Here is an 18,292-nt window from a genome sequence, read left to right as displayed (position 1 = left end):
TGGCTCTATAGCACCTGGCTAAGTCCCTAGCTGGGTGTGGTGTCCTCTGGCGAAAATTAAGACGGGTCCTAGTTAGCATGATTGACCAGCATGAAACTCTCGCTCCGCAAGAGCCAGGTAGTGCTCCACCTACTCGAGGCCCCGAAAGGGGGTCGTTTTCGCGTCGGGGCTGAAAGCGAGGACCTTGGCCAGGGCTTCGTTGACGGTGGTGGCGCCGGTGTAGTAGAAGGAGAACGGAACGCCGTCTCTGTTTCTGATTATTCCACGTCCCTATGGAACAACCTGCCAGAAACCACTTAGGATGCCTCTGGTTTGCACACGGGACTCTTGACATGCGTGGCTCACTTTGCAATCCCCTTGACGATGACCCGGGCGAGTGCCGTGTCCGGGTCAACATAGAGCCAGTCGCCGCCGAACTCGATCTGGACGTCGATCTCGGGTTTGAATCCAGGCAGCCTATTTATATTGCCGCCGGTACCTTGCTTTCTTTTGTCTCTTTGACCTGGCAAGTCGGAGGGGTAGGGCCAAAGGGTTATTTAGGGGGCAATCACGATGTGGCTCAGTTGAGAACCACTGGATACATCGCCTCTGACCGACAACACGGTGTCAGAGATGATGTATGGCGGTTGGATAGCGGCATTGCTACTGGCTGTATATCTCTCGCCGATGTTGATGTGAATGAGGTTGGTCAACCACGTTCTGGCCACAACTTTGCTCGTGATGGTGGCCTTAGGTGGATAGCCTGCGATCAAGTGCCTTGCCTTGACGACGAATGCCGGTTGCAAGATCGGGAAGCCGGCTTCAGTCACAGACATGGTGACAGACTGTGCCGGCTATTAACGTAGGGAGGTCTCGGAGCGGACGTGTTGGCGTCTGGCGGTTGGCAAGGCCGTATCGAGGCAAGACGAAGAAACCAGCAGCGAATCAAATACGAATCAAATACGAAGAAAAGCCATGAACCAGATCGAGTCATTCAGCTGCTTCATCTAGTGATCTCGTCGCCGGGCTCCCTGGGCACGATGGTAATGTCCCCGGTAGAAGCCTGTATCTGTCTTTGGGCGGGCAGCACTGGGTGCATCCTCCGCGCTACAACGGGCCGAGCCGGTTCGCCCACTGTCTTCAGCAACCCTCGTCGTAGGTAATTCCGAGACATTACGGAAGGGAAATGATACTCGCAAGCGCCATCAGATCCCAGCCGCCGTCTCCCCGCAACCTTTCGTCCTTGCAGCTTCCTCCAGGGTGTCCCCCCCCACCCTTCCCGGCTCCAAAACTAGAAGCGCACCCTGCTTGAAGCAGTCTGGGAGGTCGGCGAAGGGGGTGGCCCGGAAGTGAGAACGGCATCATTTCTCCTGGCAAAGGCCCGACCATCTCGCCCAGATTGTTGTGGCAAAAGCGGTATCGGGTTGCGAAGCCATGATACTATCCCTTCCGGCTAGCCGGGTAGGCTGATGGATGCGCTTTCGCTGATGATGGAGGACGCACAAAGCTGTCCGGGTTTAGTTAGGTATCACACTACTTAGATATGGAAGAGTCTCAAGTCGCAACTCCCAGGCCCCCTGGCTTGAGTGGAGAAGGCCGCGTCGGATAGTTGCCGGTTAGCGCCAAAACCCCGCGTGCCCACCCGACCACCGCCGACCACCGACCGGATGACACGGCCCACGATGCGGGGCCGGCGATTGTCTCAAAACGGAACCTTTCCGGCCCCGCAAGCCCCACACTCCCCCCTCCGATGCTAACAGGCAAGGAGAAACGGCATCGGGGTCATTGCAAGGGGTAAGTATCTGCCGCTAGGAGGGTACTTAGCAAGTTATCTCGAACCCCTCAGAATGAGTGTTTTGTCTCCAGACAGGTTTAGTCTCTGAAAGGGTACTCGAGTAGCACGCCAACACTGCCGGTGAAACGCTTTTCTCAAAACTGTGAGGAATGTTTCTCGGAGTCAGAGCTTTGCAGACCCGTCGAAAGTCTTCAGCGCCGGCTTAGCGGTAATTGCAACTCACGAGCCTGTTCTCGAAGTCAGCCAGAGAGTCTACCCTCAAGTCAACGACGTTACTTCACACTGCCTTCCCACGCAGTAACCCCGCGATGCAAGTTGCGTCGAAACCCCGACCTGAGCTCGACGAGTGGGATATACCGGGCCGCGACGAGAAAGCACCGGTCCGGTGCCTCCCAAGGAGCTACGCAGCTTACCATCCAAGGAAATTAAATAGTTGGCACCTGATCATGTACGGGTATAAGTCGGAAACAACGAGTTGAGCTTCCGCGGAGCACGGTCCGTGAATCGCGCCACGTGAGCCTTCAGACCCTGAAAATGCGGGCGGATACGGAGCACTTTGCAAGCGTGGGGGTAACTTCAAACACCCGCACACCCGACGCACGCCACGTGAATTGCCATCCCGACTTCCTCCGCTGCGCGATATGTCCGCAGCGGTTATCGCCAACTCGGCGCCGTAAACTCCGGGTTTTGTCGCTGGCATGGAACGATCCTTCTTCTTCGGAATGCGACTCCATGCGTATCGCGAAGCACTGCGATGATGTAGGAACTGGAAAGAAGATCCTGGGTTCTTGATTCGGCGAGGTCGAGTTCCTGGGCTTCCGTCGTTAACTCGCTTGTACATACAGTGTATGTACCTTAGTTACGGCCAATGAAGCGCAGAGAGAATTGAGACGCCGTTATCGTTTCACGTGTCTGGGATGTTCAAATTGTGCCTCTCGATGGGAATTCGCGTCTGCTCTGTCTTTGACGGAAGCAGACGCAGACTGAGGTATGACATCACGCGCTATCGTATCTCGCTTACTGTGCCCGTTGGACACCGCCCGGACACATGGATGAGTGACTGCTGCGAAAAATTTCCTCCGCACCGGAGCGCGGGTTCGGAAAAAATACCGAGCTGACGCAAGGGCCATTCGGAGTTGTGGGTTCCCCGGAAACCCAGGCAGCGCTGAGCGATTGTGTCCGAGTGGCCGAGGAAACCGTCGTCATTGGCTGTGTTGCGAGTCCCTTCGTCATCCCCAAGTGTCGCTCGCGCCGGTTGCTGGGCGGACAGCGATCCTTCAATTGATCATCCGACTTGGATACGGACTGCTGCGTAATCCCGCCCGGGAATTGTCTTCGAGCAACATGGCGAGTTTGGTGACTCGTTGGCAGCTTGAAAGATGCTACATGTGGTTAACGTTGCCATGGGCGTATCACCAGCAATGCAGTCAGGGGCGCACGACATGGCTGACCACTCTTTCGCGCGGGTTCCGACAGAATGTTCGTGGCTGAGCTGTGCCATGAGTGTATACTACGTGGATCCAGCGCTGGGGTTCGATGAGCATCTCCCTCCGGACAGCAGAGCGTATGTGTGTGCAACTATCGGGTCGCCATGTGGTTGTGGTCGCAGCGCCCATCAGGTAATCAGCCCTACGAGCGGAGTTGGCGAATCAGATCAAGCCCGTACCGATCTCCTTTCCAGGACCTTTCCAATCATGCAATTTCAATTTCTCTGCTCCCCCACAAGGCACTGGGAGCTCCGGGGACAGCCTCGCATTTGATGACTCTCTCGGCAAGGGGGCGGTGCGGTTCTCACTTGTGATGTTCCGTGCAGACGATGTTACGGAAATGCGAAGGATGAGATAACTTCGCGACTGGGGGAGATTAGCGAAACTGCGTACCGTGGCGCGTAAACGAGCTGCATTGCCTCAATGCCTAGGCTCCAGGGTCAGAGACGCCGTCGGCCACGTAACTACTTCTCGTCGAAATTCGCGGCAGGCTTGCGACGCTGACGCTTGGCTGGCCTCGTCGAGCCAGTGAAGCAGATTAACTAACGGAGAGGAAGGCATTATCGAGGAAATGCGACAGTAAAATGAATCGTTCCGCAGAAAAATTGAGGCTTCATCCGTTTTGGGCAATTAGAAATCAAGATGACAATTCAACAGTTTCCGACGTGCCAAGATGAACGGATCGCTTGCAGGGAATGAGCACATCATCCTTGAGTATTATAAGCGGAGAGCAAATGAGTGTGGTTAGTAAGGCAGCTCGATTACCTAAACCGTGAGTTTTAGTAAAACCACCTGGACAGAAGCCACGAGAAGATGCCGGTTGCGGCGAATGCGGGGAATCTCGGCGTTCTCGTTGCTGATTAACGAACGAGGATGAGTAGGGTCGGAGCGACGCGGCTCTGAGTGAGCGGAGCCGGACTGCAAATCGTGCCCAGACGCCCGTGATTCACCATCAATCAGTCTGAGGCCACGTTCATCAGTCTGCGACGGGGTTAAGCTGGCGTTAAGCTGGAGCATAACTCCGTCCCACGAGGAGCAGGAGCGCCGCTGGCCGAAACGGGCTCTATCACAAACCCTGCTCCTCCTCCTGCCAGCGATGGTGGGCAACGCAACGCACCAAAAATGGTGATACGCTCGTATCGTGGTCGGTTTTGTCGGCCCTGCGCGGGGGATCAAGTGCGGCCGAGTGCGTCCGTCTTGTCGGAGACATACGGGTGCCTCACCGCCGCCGCGTCTCAGTGTGAACGGCGCAGGGCGTGGTCGAGGCCGCGATCCTCTAACCCGCAAGGGTAATTATGCGCAGCGCAAAAGGGCGGGGGCCGGGGTGGAGATCGGATTTCGGTTTTTTTGTCAGCTGCTGCGGATGATACAACCAAGCCAGGTTCTGGTGACCCGCGGTGTCTTGGAAGAGCCGAAAGCCCAACACGCGGTCAAGATTACAAAAAGGACTCGCGGCCGCCCTTTTCGCCAGGCACCCGACATCCTCAGTCCTCGACCAGGTCATTTCAAACTCGACCAGACTACTTCTCAGGCCAGCTTCGCATCTTCTTTGCTTGCACAGAGTCTTCACTTCCCCAGACTCCGCAGACCTACAAAGTACATGGTCCTTTGCCCAAGTCCTGGTTGCCGCTTCCCAACCACACCCCACCCCCGCCCAGGACCTACACGCCCTGAGCCTGCCTAATTCGGCGATTCCGCATTCGGCGTTCGTGCCTTGACTCACCGGGAGGAAAACGCCATAGCACATCAAATATTTGGCAGCCTGCTTTCCAGACCTGCCCAAAATGTCTTCTCCTCTCCCCATCACATCAGCAAGAAACACACAACATCCGAGGCCATTGGGCTCGTCGCCGGCGTCCTTTGCTCCAGCTGCATCCCCATTGAGGCCCAGAGCGAACAAGAAGATGTCGATCGCCCAGACCTACTTCCTCGCACACAAGGCCCGGGCGAAGCTGTCGTCCGAGGCTGCCCGGCCCGACCACAACCTGCGCCTGCTCGTCGGGCACGCCAACCTTCTCGACTCGCTGATGCTGGAGCTCGCCGACGCCGAGAGGGAACAAGAATCGTGGTTCAACCAATCCGTCCGGGGTGCCTCCCGCAGCACCAGCGAGGAGAGGCACATCCAGTGGGCCGACACCATCGCCGAGGAGCCGGAGCACGACTGGCAGGCCGAGGACGCCGAGTCGGACTCGGATTCGAGCTCGTCCGACTCAGACTCTGACAGCGACTTCGACGACGACGAGGAGGACGTCGAGATGGCAGACGCCGTCTCGCTGAGGAGGATACCTTCACACACGATGCTGCCGCACAAGGCGGCATACGGGTACCGCGACGAGGAGGAAGACTACGACATGGATGATAGCGAGGAGGACTACGCGCAGCTGGCGCTGCATCGGAGCCCATCACACTCGGCCTCGTCGTCACCACCGGAGCTCGACGACGACTCAGACTCCACAGAAGACGAGTCGATGCCACCATCACCGCCCACAACGCTCCTCCCGACATTCGAGGAGCCGCAGAAGGGGGGGAGCCACACCGCGACAACAACAACAACAACAGACCTCGGCGACAAGACCGCTTTCTACGAGGAGGGCTACTACCTCCCGCCACGAAATCCGGCGAGACTGGTCTCGGCGATATCCGTCTACTAAGCGGGCCTTTGCTTTGCGGTCATGATTGTCATTGTCTTGCTTATCCTTCTGCATTGGGCCGGCGTTTTCTTTTTTACGAATGATACCAAGCGACGCACACGGGTGGTGCCGAGGGACGAAAAGTTTGCTTTGGGAATTGGGGTTCAGGGACGACAACGTCATTGTGTCTGAGTTTTTTTCCACACACCACTCAATGTCTAATTGGGTGACGGATGACACGGTTGGAGCTTGGGATTGGAATCGAAGGGGACCTCGGGCCCTTGGAGGAATTGTACACATGCACACACTGGTTTCCTTGTCGTGGAGGAGAGATTCACTACTGCATCATATTCTTGTCATCACACAAACGCCTTTCCCGCTCCCTACCGCCACAGCTGCGGTCCAGGTTAGAGTGGGAAAAGCTTGGAAAAGCTTCGAATGGCCCCCGCGCGGAGCCTTCACTTCTGGATAGGTAGCTCTCATCAAAAAATGAAGCCGACTTAACCAGAAACAAACCATTTCCGTCCGAATGTGTGTTTCTCCAAAAAATGCCATGAGTAATCTTCGACATCACTGCCTCGCCTTCGTCTGATGTGCTAGGTCCTTTGAACAAAGCGCCCCTGTGGCAAGTGGTGAAGGAACGGGCTCGGGTTTCGGCAAACCGGCGATGCTCGCGAGATGGCGAGGCTCACGCTGTCCTCTGGCGATCGATCGGTTCCGACCGAGCGGTATGATTCACACCACCCTTGCAGATACACTACCTTACACACCCCGGCGTGGGTATAGCGTGTCGCTTTTTTTGAGTTTTTTTGTTTCCTTTCCGAAATTTTCCCCTCTCACTGTGCTTTTTGTTTTTGTTCCCTTTGTCATAATTTTCATCACATACACTAGATTACATGATAAGTAAGGCCCCTCTTCCTGGAGACATGGGGCCGGGAGTCCTCCGCTTGTTTTGGTTGAGCGCGCCCAGTTTGAGCCTGGTGACGCTTTGCTGCAGCAATTGTCGACAACGGTAACCTACGTTTTTACGGGCTCGGTCTGGCGCGGGGGAGAAAAATGGGCCGGGACTCCGGGTATCGGGCTTGGGCGAGCGGAAGCGGCCTGCAGGGCTCTTTGGTGTGGCTCGCTCTCGCTTATTTGCTCCGCCTTGAGGTGCATCTTGCCAACCTGCCCTGCAGACACGGAATACGTGGTCTCGGCTTGTCGAGGCTCTGATTACTCAACTGCAGTCGTTGCCTGCCTGCCTGGCTGCCTGCTTCGTTGGGTTGCGAATGCGAGAGAGATTACGTGCGCTGTCTCTCGATGAGTTACTTGCCTTGTTTGGATAATGATGGTGGCAGGGTGGACAGCGTGACAGGCCTGACCGACCAACTGACTGCCTTAAACAGGCTCCTTCTTGGCTGGGCTTGCTGTCGCATGCACACTGTGATTCATCATCATCGCTCGGCGACTTGTCTCCCGCGGTCCTTCCACGGACGGTGTTCACGTTCACGACGGAGTAGGTAGGGTGTCATTCGCGGCCCCCGCGGTGTTACGAACGAGGCGGTGGGCCGAAGCCGAGGGCCGCGAAGGGGCGGGCACTTCAAATTCCAGGTTCAGTCAGGTCAACTTGGGGAAGGCCCGTTTTGAACTGATTTGGATTGACGGTTTCATCTTCCGTTTCTCATCCGGGAGATGCTGCTACAAACGGACAGTTTCGGCGACAATCGGCCGGGTGCCGGCTCAGCAGAGCAGGGACAATTGGGTTTCCGACACAGGCAGCGACAAAACACATCGCTTTGCTGGCACCATCTCCCGACGCTGATTACCTTGTGCACATGACATCGCACCTCACTTGTCCTGCGTATCTGTTGTCAAAAGCTCACCGCTTGCAGCCCAATCAATCAAACGTTACGTCGATGACTGTGCATCTTTGCCAACCTGCATGAAGACGCCTGCGCGCAAGAGCGAGGCCTAATTTCTCGGGCTGACTCAGTTGCGCCCTGGTGCGCAAATGACCGCCAATTCCCGCAACGCTCATGCGACTTAACCGATGCAAGCGAAGGCGCTGCCTGAGGTGAGGGTGGCTCAGCGGCCTCTTTGGTGGGGACGTTACAGAAACGGCCCAACGGGGGCCACCTTTTTTTGAGGTTCTCAACCCCAGACGGTTGGGAATCCTCGTTTAATCCGTATTCCGCACACGCGCCCTGTGTTCTGTTGATCCCTTCGCTTGTTGGGATCGCACGGAATCGACAGCCTTGGCCGACCGTCCGCGATTAGTTACCGTTGTTGTCGATGATGTGGGATTTGTCACCGCGAGAGCAACGTTTCGAAACCAGCCTCCCCCACCGTGGGCCAACGCCGCGATCCTTTCCAGGGCGATGACTCGGTAAGGAAGCGGAAGGCTGTGTTCGCCGAGAAAAATTGCTTCCTCGAGATGGCGGTCAACATGGATCGGATCCTCTTGTCGAATTCCAGGCAGCATTATGCAGGAAGAAGACGGCTGGTTGGCGACCCATCGCATTATCTGCAGGGTCGAAAATGCAGATGAGATTCACCAGGACCTTCGGGCCTCTCCGCTCTCCGCTTTCCAGGGCTGACAAAAAGCAGACCCTCACCGGCCGGCTGACTGTGTCCGGAGGTGGTTTGTAGGACCTGTTTCTCGGCGAGTGTGGGGGTTTGTCCGGCAGTGCCTCGGAAGGGGAGGGGCAGATTCGGTAAGTGATGGGTGGGGTGCCACGCACATCCCGCGGAGCTCCGGATGTATCACGGGGTCTTGGCACCCGGGCTTCGAGTGGAACAGACAAACCGTCAGTTGACGGCCTCCAACATGTTGATCGCTGTCTTGGGTTGGATCTCGTGCTGCTGTTGCCCTTGGAGATCTGGTTTGGGGCCAATAAGGGGTGTTTGGAAAACAAGTTCGATCGGCCAGTCGGCCTCGTGGGCAGCCCGTGTGCGCCAGACCCTTGCTCAGTGTGGCCCACCACCCAAATCGTGCAGCGAGCTTCGCGTCATAGCGAAGCGCATCAGTATCGCTACTGTCTCTAGCTTCATTGTTCAGGGCGAGCCAGTGTTTGGAGGATGCCACCAGTCAACCGCTACGCGACTTGGAAGGAGAGAACGTGAAATTCAGCGTCTGGTCTTTCGGTACCTGAGGTCCTGGGTGAAATTTCCGGTCGCTAAACGCTGCCCTGATCAAGTTGCGTCCAGCTGTCGACCGATTCACAACATGGTGAGACCGCGCCGCCGACATGACAAGTGTGTCATCGTTCTTTTTTAGGAGGGCGTCGACATCGCCTGGTTGGGTAGCTACCAGATTCGGATGCTTTCGCGCGCCTCGAGTCAAGCACTGCCTGAACCACAACCTTCTTGTCTATGGCGCGGTTCCTTGTCGGCGGACATGGTCTTCCACCACTGCGGGGAAAGCAATGCCGCAGCCCACTTCTAGTTTCCCGGCTGACGGCTTCGAAGAGCTCCCAGCACAGGAAAATATAGAAGAGGAAACCGTCCTGTGCTACCGCCCAGAGAAGTTTTATCCAGTACGGCTGGGTCAAATATTCAAGTCCAGATACCAGGTCGTCGCCAAGCTCGGATTCGGCACTTACTCGACTATCTGGCTTTGTCGAGACATTGAGTACTTATACACTCCAAATTCGTCCTTACACTACATTGTTCTTCTCTTGGCCCCGCTGCTGACCACGGAGAGGCACATATCAGGAAGAACTGTTTTCTGACCCTGAAGATCTGTATTTCAGGTCAGGAGGGCAACAACGAGGTGGCCGTGTCCCGCTATCTCGAGTCCATCGACGCCGCCGGTCACCCCGGAAAGCAGCTGCTCCGTCTGGTCCTGGATGAGTTCCAGATAGAAGGTCCACAAGGGACGCACCAATGTCTTCTCTTCGCACCCCTGGGAATGAGTTTCACGAAGTTTCGCAACTTATTTCCAGACAGAGGGCTGGACAAGGTGCTGCTGCAGCAAACACTGCAACTCGTCCTTCTAGGCCTGGACTTTCTGCACCAGGCCGGCGTCGTGCACACCGGTATCATCACCACTTTGTTTTCTTCTTACCTTCTCCTTAGCCCCATTCCTGCTCCTCTAGATAGTAAAGCCTGCAGCTGATTCCAGCGGTCCATCGCAGACTTATCCCCGAACAACCTGCTACTGGGAGTCCAGAACTCGTCGGCTTTTGAGGAAATCGAGCGACTGGAGCTGGAGCAGCCATGTGACCGCAAGACTCTCGCCGATCGCGTCATTTATCGGTCCAGGCGGATGCCCATCACGTTCGGCCCGGCGACCATCTGCGACTTCGGTGCCGCCAAGATAGGAGACAAGCACACCGGCGACGTCATGCCCGGCGTGTACCGGGCGCCGGAAATCATCCTGGGCATGGAATGGGATTCCAAGATCGACATATGGTCTGTCGGAGTCATGGTAAGGGTTGTTTGCTGAGCTCATTTAGCCGCAGCTGTTTGGGATAGGTCGGTCGGCTGATGCCATGCTCAATATCAGGTATGGGATTTGTTCGAAGGGGGCAGGCTGTTTCACGCCGCAAAGGACGGCCAGCTTGATGACGAGCAACATCTCGCCGAGATGGTTTCTCTCATGGGACTTCCGCCGGCCAAGCTGTTAGAGCGAAGCGAGAAGGCCCGCCAGTACTGGGACGCCGAAGGTAGGCTGTTCCGTTCCTTACGTTGCTGCAGCTCAACCTTCCGCCCTGACAGAGCGCTGACCGCGACACCTGAAGGCAATTGGATTGCTGCGACGCCACTCCCCGAACAGTCGCTCGAGACACGCGAGAGGCGGCTGGAGGGCCGGGATCAAGAGCTGCTCCTCAAATTTGTCCGGAAGCTATTGCGGTGGCTCCCCGAAGACAGACCATCTGCTCAAGACCTCTTTGAAGATGAGTTTCTCATACAGTATACACATGAACAGTAGAGACTTACGAATCACATGGTGGCTCCAACTGCCCTTGGAACAAAATCTCTGTCTTTAGCCTCCGTCCTTGAACGACGTTGACTCCTAAGTTTCTACTAGATGGCAAACTCCTCAGGCGCGGAAGATGGTGTCGGAAAGGGGAACTTGGCTGTGGTCGCCCACGGAGAAATGCTAACCTATCTCCGATCCTCCGTTCACGGCCCGCCGGACACATCCGGCGATAAGAACTTGCAGGACCCACTCGCAGGGCTGATCAATCATCTTGCACCACCCACGTCGGCCTTCCCAAGTCCCGTTTGCCGACCGGCAAAATTGTTGCGACCGACCGGATGGACCGGAGGAATCGACGTCACCGGGCATCTATCACTGTTTCTGTGCGGTGAGCTTCTCGCACAGTTTGCCCGCGTGACAGCTCCAACACAGCGAGCATTACGTGTACCCTTACCCCAGCCGACTGCGAGGCTCTAACCTCAAAGAGATAGCCGGGCTGACGATGCAACTGGCGCGGAGAGCGGTGGCCCCGGCCGGCCTGTTCACCGTGTTCACCGTTTCCGCCTGCCGGGGTTGCCTCGCCCGACAATCGCCGCAATTACCACAATTACTCCTCCACCAGCGCCGCGCCTTCTCCGGCTCCGCGCCCCGCCATGCCGCTCCGGATCGCCCGTCACCGGCCGGCCTCGCCGAGCTCGCCTCGCGCAGGCTGATCTCCGTCTCGGGCCCGGACGCCGCCAAGTACCTCCAAGGCGTGATCACGGCGAACCTCTACCCGGGCCCGCCGAGCCCCAGCCCGCGGCTGCGGTCCGACGCCGGCTTCTACGCCGCCTTCCTGACCGCCCAGGGCCGCGTACTGCACGACGTCTTCATCTACCGCGACGTGCGCAACCCATCGCACCCGCCCGGCCACAGCTGGCTGCTCGAGGTCGACACCGCCGAGGCCGAGCACCTGGAGAAGCACATCCGCCGGTACAAGCTGCGCGCCAAGTTCGACGTGCGCGTGCTCGACCCGGCCGAGGCGCGCGTCTACCACGCCTGGGACGACGCCTGGCGAACCGCTCCCTCCGCCCTCGCCTCCATCGCCAACACCACCACCACCACCAGCAACAGCAGCGCCCCCGCCAACAACATAATCACCCTCCCGGACCCGCGCGCCCCCAACCTCGGCATCCGCCTGCTGCATCTCAACCCCGCAAGCACCAGCACCAGCACCACCACCAGCACCAGCACCAACCAGGCCGCGCCGCCCCTGCCCCTGGCCGTGCCCCTACCCCCGCCAGTGCCAGAAGCGCTCTACCACCTGCGGCGCTACCTGCACGGCGTGCCGGAGGGCCAGGCGGAGCTGGTGCGCGAGGCGGCGCTGCCGCACGAGGGCAACCTGGACGCGATGGGCGCCGTCGACTTCCGCAAGGGCTGCTACGTCGGCCAGGAGCTGACCATCCGCACCGAGCACCGCGGCGTCGTGCGCAAGCGCGTGCTGCCCTGCCTGCTTTACCGGGAGGGGGAGGATGGCGCGGTGGCGGGGGTGGGGGCATTGGAGGGGTTGTACCGGCCTACGATTGGGGGGGGAGGACCGGCGTCGGGGGAGGGGGGAGGAGGAGGAGGAGAAGAAGGGAGGGGATTGATCACGGCCGAGATGGTGCCCGCCGAGGCGAGTATCGGACGGGTGGGCAAGAAGGGGCGGAGCGCGGGGAAGTGGCTGCGCGGCATGGGGAATGTCGGGCTCGCGCTGTGCCGGCTCGAGACCATGACCGATATCGTGCTGCCCGGCGAGACGGGCGGGACGGGGTACAAGGAGGGGGATGAGTTTGTTGTTACGCTGGGCGGCGGCGCGGAAGGAGAGGGGGCAACCAGCGGGAGCGAGGGGCGCACGGTCAAGATCAAGGCGTTCGTGCCGGACTGGTTGAGGAGTGCGTTGGCAAGCAAGGAGCAACGCTAGTACCCGCCGGTGGGGGGAAGGAAGGGGTGAAGCTCCAAGGGCGCGAAGCAGGCTGTATCATGGCTGTATATTATCGCTGCTTCGATGTAGGAATAGAGGTGGTGCACACGCATCTCAAAGCACCTACACTCTTGCTTGCCGATCGGATGTACCTGGGAAGCCTTCCATGATGTGCAGGAAGGGTGGGTGTTACTTGAGGACCACGAGATGGCCAGCAACGCGTATGCAACTAGGACTGCCAAATCACAAGGCAAGTGCATCCAGCCGCACACCGTGCATTGGCATCAAATATCGTTCTATCTCAAGGGGTATCATAGTCTATCTATCACGCATCCACAGCAGCACTACCCGGGCGAAGTTTACGAGGCAGACACGCCGGCAGCTGCAGCGCGCGCCTCCTCCTCCGCTTTCCTCCGCTTCTCTTCCTCCTTCTTCGCCTGTGCAGCCCGCAGCCTGGCCAGGGTCGACGCAAAGCGGTCGCTTGTCTTCGGCGTAGAGCCGCCGGCAGCCGGCGGGGGCGGCGGCGCGGCCGGTGCAGCGTTGGCGGGCTCGGAGACCTTGTCTTCGTCAGCCTGGGAGTCTGCCGCAGCGGAAGGATGTGGTGGTGGAGGGTTGTTGCTGGGAGGAGGAGGGGCCTCCCTCCCCGGAGACCCGGCCTTCCTCGCCGCCTTCTTGTCTGCCTTGCGCTGCTCCTTCTCGGCCTTGCGCTGCTGCTTCTCCTTCAGCCGCCTCTCGAGCTCCGCTATCCGCTCGTCGTAGTCGTCGCGGTCGGCTTGCGGTGGTGTGGGTTGGCCGTCGTGAGGTGCGTCTGTGGTTGTGGTTGTTGTGGTTGTTGTTGGTGTTGTTGTAGTGGCCTGGCCTGCAGACGTGCTTCTTGCGGATGATTCACCCGCAGCCGCTGTGGACGCCCGCTTCTCCCTCGCCAACCTCTCCCGCACCTCAGCCTCTTCCCGCAGCCGGCGCATCTCCTCCATCTTGGCGCGGCCCCGCGCCACCATGGCCGCGCGCTCGGCATCGTAGGCCCGCGGGCCGGCGTCCGTCTTGGCGCGCTTGGCCTCCTCCTCGCGGCGCTCCAGCTCCTCGACCAGCTGCCGCCGCTTCAGCGTCATCTGCTCCAGCTGGGCCTTCTTCTGCAGCACGGCGCGCATGCCGCTGTCGTAGGCCTCGCGGGCCTCCGGGTTGAGCAGCACATCGCGCGCGCGCTCGAGCCGCTCGTACAGGGCCGGGTCGTAGGCGTCGCCGGCCTTGTCGGGGTGCGCCGTCAGGGCCTTGCGGCGGAAGGCGCGGCGGATGTCGGATTCGGACGCGGTGGCGTCCGTCGCGAGCAGCGCGAACAGGTCATCGCCCCGGCTGGCCGCGTCGCGCGCATATGCGATCAGGTCTTTGTCGGCCATGGTGCTGGTGTGTGATGGCGCTATGGAGGTGTTGATGCGGCGGGCCGTGATGAAGCCTGTTGAATGAAGGACCACAGTTTGTGACTGGGGGATCAGTTCGATGTCAAGCGAGGTACAGTGCGTAAATGGACTGCTTTTGTGGAGATGGCACTGTGTTCCCTGTCGACCTGCATAAGGGGTGCGACAGGCAACAACCACCCCTTCGCACTGGCTGCAGAGAGGAAGGTCCGCTTCGAATATTTACGGCTGGCGTCTGGCGTCCTCTGCTGCCGTTTTTCTCATTCTCAAGCAACATAAGAAAAACGCTAAATGGTTTGACGCAAATCAGCCTTTTTTTTGTTTCTTTGGTTTGTTTACACGCCATGTCCCCTTCATCTCTCCTCCCACAGCTCAACTGGAAGGGCGATGACATCGAGCAGGACAAGTCCCTCGCGTTCATCAACTGGGATGCGTTGAGAAATCATGCAGCCGCTGTCAAACGAGAACTGGACGGTGCTGCTTGCTCATGTCATCTTTCTCGCGAATACAACATGGGCGGCCTGCACGTTGTCCGGCGGATCGACTTCGACGACGGCCATCGGTGGGTTGCCCGGCTGCAGCTGGAGCCGCCGACGCCCGAGTCTAGTCTGCGCCTGCAGAATGAAGTCGACACCCTGGCGGCTGTCCGCGCGAAATCTAAAATCCCTGTTCCGCGAGTTTTCGCCCACGATGCCTCGGGGGAGGTGGGCGTCGGTGTTGTCTTCATGTTGATTGAGTTCGTCCCGGGCGACACCGCCATGGACTCGTTCGGCGGTTGGGACGCCCGCAAGGGTGAAACGCCTGCCCGGTTCAAGGATAAGTTCCACGCAGCACTTGCCGACATACAAGTCGAGATGGCGTCGATACGCTTCGACAAGATCGGCGCCATTGTTTACCATGACGGCGAGTTCGCTGTCGGGCCCATCCCGAATCTCGGCGGCCCGTTCGACACGGCAGCAGAGTTCTTCGAGGCTTGGGCCGGTGCAGCCAAGTTCCCCTACAAAGAAGCAACTATCCGACCCCGCACCCCCGTGCATCTGGTGGACGAAATATTGTCGGCGATTTGGTCCTTTCCGTCAGGGGTGAGGGAGCTGAGTCGGCGATATCCGTTCCGGAGCGGCCCTTTCCCGCTCATTCACACGGATCTCTACAGCAGCAACATCATCATCGACGCTGACTACAATATCCTGTCGGTCATCGATTGGGAAAACTCGCTGGTGGGACCGTGGGAGTTGGTCGAGTTCAACAAGGAGCTATCTGTTGTTCCCGCCGTCATGGATGGCCCTGTTTTCAGCAAGTCGGCGCAGGGGATCGCCATGCAATCCTCCCGAGCAGAATACATCAAGCTCGTCCAGCAAGCAGAGGAGAGAGGGCAGCATGATACCACTCTGTCTACGATACTGTCTGACGAAAGAGTGCAGGCCTTTGCTCATGCTTTCTGGCTGTATGGGGAGGGGCGCATTGGGTTCTATGACCGAGTCCTTAAGTTGCTGGACTACGAGAATGTTGCGTCACACAATCCCAACTTTGACCTCGACCTTTCCTAGACTTGAGTTTGCGCGCGCAGTGGGTGAAATACTCGAGTAAGAAAGGCGTCAGAACCAAGTTCAGGAGCCCTGACACGCACGCCATTCCCTGCGCGTTTCCGAGAGCTGCGTCAATACGTGGCCCTGAGCCTCTGCACCAGGTACTCGCCGCTGTTGATACCCTCGTACTTCTTGTCCGCCTCGGTGGCGTACGTGCCTGGGAGAGCCTCGATGAAGTCCTTGAAGTTGGGGTTGCAGAAGTACCTAGCCACGCGACAGTTAACACGCCGTTAGGTACTTTTCCACCCGCATCCCAAATCTGAAGCGATGAACCAACTTACGCAATGCTGTACCTGGCCGGGTACACCTCCCCATCCTCCTCTCCCTCCCGCCTGGGCGGCTCAACAACCCTGTGCACCGTGCTCTTGATCGTATCGTTGCTCCACCGCGCCAACAGATCCCCCGTATTGACCACGCAGGTCCCCGCGATGGGCGCGGCGTCGACGAACTCGCCGCTCGGGCTCTTGACCTGCAGCCCGCCCCGCTCGTCCTGGAACAGGAAGGTCACCGACCCGTAGTCCGAGTGCTCGCCGGCGCGCACCTGGCCCGGGTTGATGCGGAACAGGTCGCGCCGCACGGACGGGTAGTGCAGCAGGCGCAGCGTGTTGTCGGCGTCGCACACGAAGCGGTCGAAGTAGCGCTCGCCACCGCCCTCGCCGCCCTCGCCGCCCTCCCCGGGCAGCCCCATGGCCACGGCGACGGCGCGCATGAGCGCCACGTGCAGCGCCTGCAGCTGCGCGCTGAAGTCGGTCATGGTCTGCCGGAAGCCGAGCAGGCCGTTGGAGGCCGTCTCGGGCGGCCAGCGGTTGGGGTACTGGCCGGACGTGGTCTCGTTGCTGCTGATCTCGAGCGACTCTTTGAGGTCCGGGATGGAGGCGCGCAGGGCTTCGACGGCTGCGCTGTCCGTCAGCTGGGACACCTTCTCGCGGCCCGTGGCCGAGTAGCCGCGGTTGGCTTCGGGCGTGGTCCAGGCGAGGGAGTCCTTGGTGGACTGGGGCAGTTGGAAGAACTTGGCGGAGATGTCGAAGACGTGGGCGATGGTGGAGGCGGGGATGGGGATGTTGGACAGGTAGATGAAGCCGGCCGTCTGGAAGCCTTCGAGGATGGCCTTGGCGGTCGCGAGCTTTTGGGAGGGGTCCCCGTCGAGGAATTTGGAAAAGTCGATAAGCTGTGTGTGTCGGCTGTTGTTAGGAGGATATGAGGCTTAGACCCAAAGTTTAGTGAGTTCTCACCGGGATGAGGAGCCCATTCTCTTCCACGGCAGCTTTCTCCATGATGGCCGGACTGACTAGTCAACTTATCTCGTCGTGGCAGAGTATGCAAAATTCAGAGCGACCATGGAGGTTGCAGATGGGCAAATGAGCGATTCAGAGGTTGATGGACGTGCAGTGATCCCGACGAGAAATTGAGGTAGGCCTGCTTTGTCTCACTTTACGGATCCGCAGCTTGGACTCATTGCGTATGAAGTGCGACACTCGCTGCGGGTGCCGAAACATTGTGACTACTTGCTTGCATAGATGCTCACACACAGAGATATCGTGGTCCAGCCCCGTTCACAGTAGAGCATGCCGCCGTTTCCGGGCCTCACTGTCTGCATACCTTGCCTTATCACCCTGCCTTCCCGCCTTCGCAGCTTCAACAAGTGTCCTGGCTTATACCTGCCCCTCGCACCCCTGCACTCGCGTTGATAAGCACCCTTGCAAGAGATCGACTTCACAGATAACGTTAACCAAGTGGGGCCAACGGCAAGTGGAGGTGCGGGGTCGGTGCTATCTTGGCGCTCAGGCTTGACCACCCCGGCTCGTCCCACTTGGGCAAGTCCATCTACAAGTATACCACAGTCCACAGGACCTACCCGCCTGTTTGACCTCCCTCACAGGAATGTCAACGCTGCTTTATTTCACACAGTCGTAGCCGAAGACCTTCAAGCCATAACCACAGGCACACAAACACCACAATGGCTGAACCCCAAGATCCCAAGGACGCCAAGTCCAAACCCAGAGTCGTAGTCGACATCCACACCCACATGTACCCGCCCGAGTACATCTCGATGCTCGCCTCGCGCACCACGCTCCCCCTCGTGCGCAGCTTCCCCTCCACAGGGACCTCGCCCGACCCGGACCCGCGCCTCATCCTCCTCGAGGCCGAGCTCCCAGCCCTCGAGAAGGCCCTGGGCGACCCCACCGCCCCGGCCCCCGGCCGCCCCCTGACCAAGCACTTCACCTCGGTCGCGGAGAAGCTGCGCTTCATGCGCACCCACCACATCGACATCTCCGTGCTCTCCCTCGCCAACCCCTGGCTGGACTTCCTGCCGCCGTCCACGGCCGCCGCCGTCGCGTGGCAGATCAACGCCTCGTTCGAGGCCATGTGCGCCGCCCACCCGGGCAAGCTGTACTTCTTCGCCGCGCTGCCGCTGACGGCCCCGCAAGAGGACGTGCTCGCCTGCATCGCCCACATCCGCACCGCCCTCCCGCACTGCCGCGGCGTCATCATGGGCACGTCCGGCCTGAGCGGCGGGGAGGGGGGATTGGACGACCCGCGACTGCTCCCCATCT

At 59.1% G+C, this 18,292-nt stretch overlaps 7 protein-coding genes across 7 annotated transcripts; 5 read left to right on the top strand and 2 right to left on the bottom strand.

Moving 5' to 3' along the window:
- Window positions 1-129: 129 nt before the first annotated feature.
- Window positions 130-1,260, bottom strand: THITE_2096782 (uncharacterized protein; the record flags this gene model as incomplete). Its single annotated transcript, XM_003655784.1, has 3 exons — window positions 582-1,260; window positions 346-434; window positions 130-247 (listed from the first exon to the last, which is right to left on the bottom strand). The coding sequence occupies exons 1-3, from the start codon at window positions 813-815 to the stop codon at window positions 130-132; spliced, it is 441 nt and encodes a 146-aa protein (XP_003655832.1). The 5' UTR covers window positions 816-1,260.
- A 3,493-nt stretch (window positions 1,261-4,753) lies between these two features.
- Window positions 4,754-6,399, top strand: THITE_127104 (uncharacterized protein). The gene has a single exon (XM_003655783.1). It carries the CDS (start codon window positions 5,046-5,048, stop codon window positions 5,910-5,912), a length of 867 nt encoding a protein of 288 aa, XP_003655831.1. The 5' UTR covers window positions 4,754-5,045; the 3' UTR covers window positions 5,913-6,399.
- A 2,899-nt stretch (window positions 6,400-9,298) lies between these two features.
- THITE_2146465 (uncharacterized protein) lies at window positions 9,299-10,806 on the top strand (the record flags this gene model as incomplete). The annotated part of the gene is made up of 5 exons (XM_003655782.1): window positions 9,299-9,504; window positions 9,588-9,910; window positions 10,010-10,302; window positions 10,381-10,540; window positions 10,616-10,806. The coding sequence occupies 5 exons, from the start codon at window positions 9,299-9,301 to the stop codon at window positions 10,804-10,806; spliced, it is 1,173 nt and encodes a 390-aa protein (XP_003655830.1).
- A 208-nt stretch (window positions 10,807-11,014) lies between these two features.
- THITE_2119967 (uncharacterized protein) lies at window positions 11,015-12,919 on the top strand. Its single transcript, XM_003655781.1, has one exon. It carries the CDS (start codon window positions 11,300-11,302, stop codon window positions 12,737-12,739), a length of 1,440 nt encoding a protein of 479 aa, XP_003655829.1. The 5' UTR covers window positions 11,015-11,299; the 3' UTR covers window positions 12,740-12,919.
- On the bottom strand, window positions 12,919-14,289 carry THITE_2119966 (uncharacterized protein). Its single transcript, XM_003655780.1, has one exon. The coding sequence runs from the start codon at window positions 14,131-14,133 to the stop codon at window positions 13,099-13,101; it is 1,035 nt and encodes a 344-aa protein (XP_003655828.1). The 5' UTR covers window positions 14,134-14,289; the 3' UTR covers window positions 12,919-13,098.
- Window positions 14,290-14,332: 43 nt separating this feature from the next.
- Window positions 14,333-16,015, top strand: THITE_2119965 (uncharacterized protein). Its single transcript, XM_003655779.1, has one exon. It carries the CDS (start codon window positions 14,496-14,498, stop codon window positions 15,696-15,698), a length of 1,203 nt encoding a protein of 400 aa, XP_003655827.1. The 5' UTR covers window positions 14,333-14,495; the 3' UTR covers window positions 15,699-16,015.
- Window positions 16,016-17,694: 1,679 nt separating this feature from the next.
- THITE_2131091 (uncharacterized protein) lies at window positions 17,695-18,247 on the top strand (the record flags this gene model as incomplete). Its single annotated transcript, XM_003655778.1, has 2 exons — window positions 17,695-18,128; window positions 18,169-18,247. The coding sequence occupies 2 exons, from the start codon at window positions 17,695-17,697 to the stop codon at window positions 18,245-18,247; spliced, it is 513 nt and encodes a 170-aa protein (XP_003655826.1).
- Window positions 18,248-18,292: the final 45 nt, after the last annotated feature.

This window comes from Thermothielavioides terrestris, chromosome 4 (genome assembly GCF_000226115.1).
Source record: "Thermothielavioides terrestris NRRL 8126 chromosome 4, complete sequence".
NCBI classification, from domain to species: domain Eukaryota; kingdom Fungi; phylum Ascomycota; class Sordariomycetes; order Sordariales; family Chaetomiaceae; genus Thermothielavioides; species Thermothielavioides terrestris.
The sequence above is the reverse complement of the archived record's forward strand: the minus strand, read 5'-3'. Positions and strand labels throughout refer to the sequence as shown.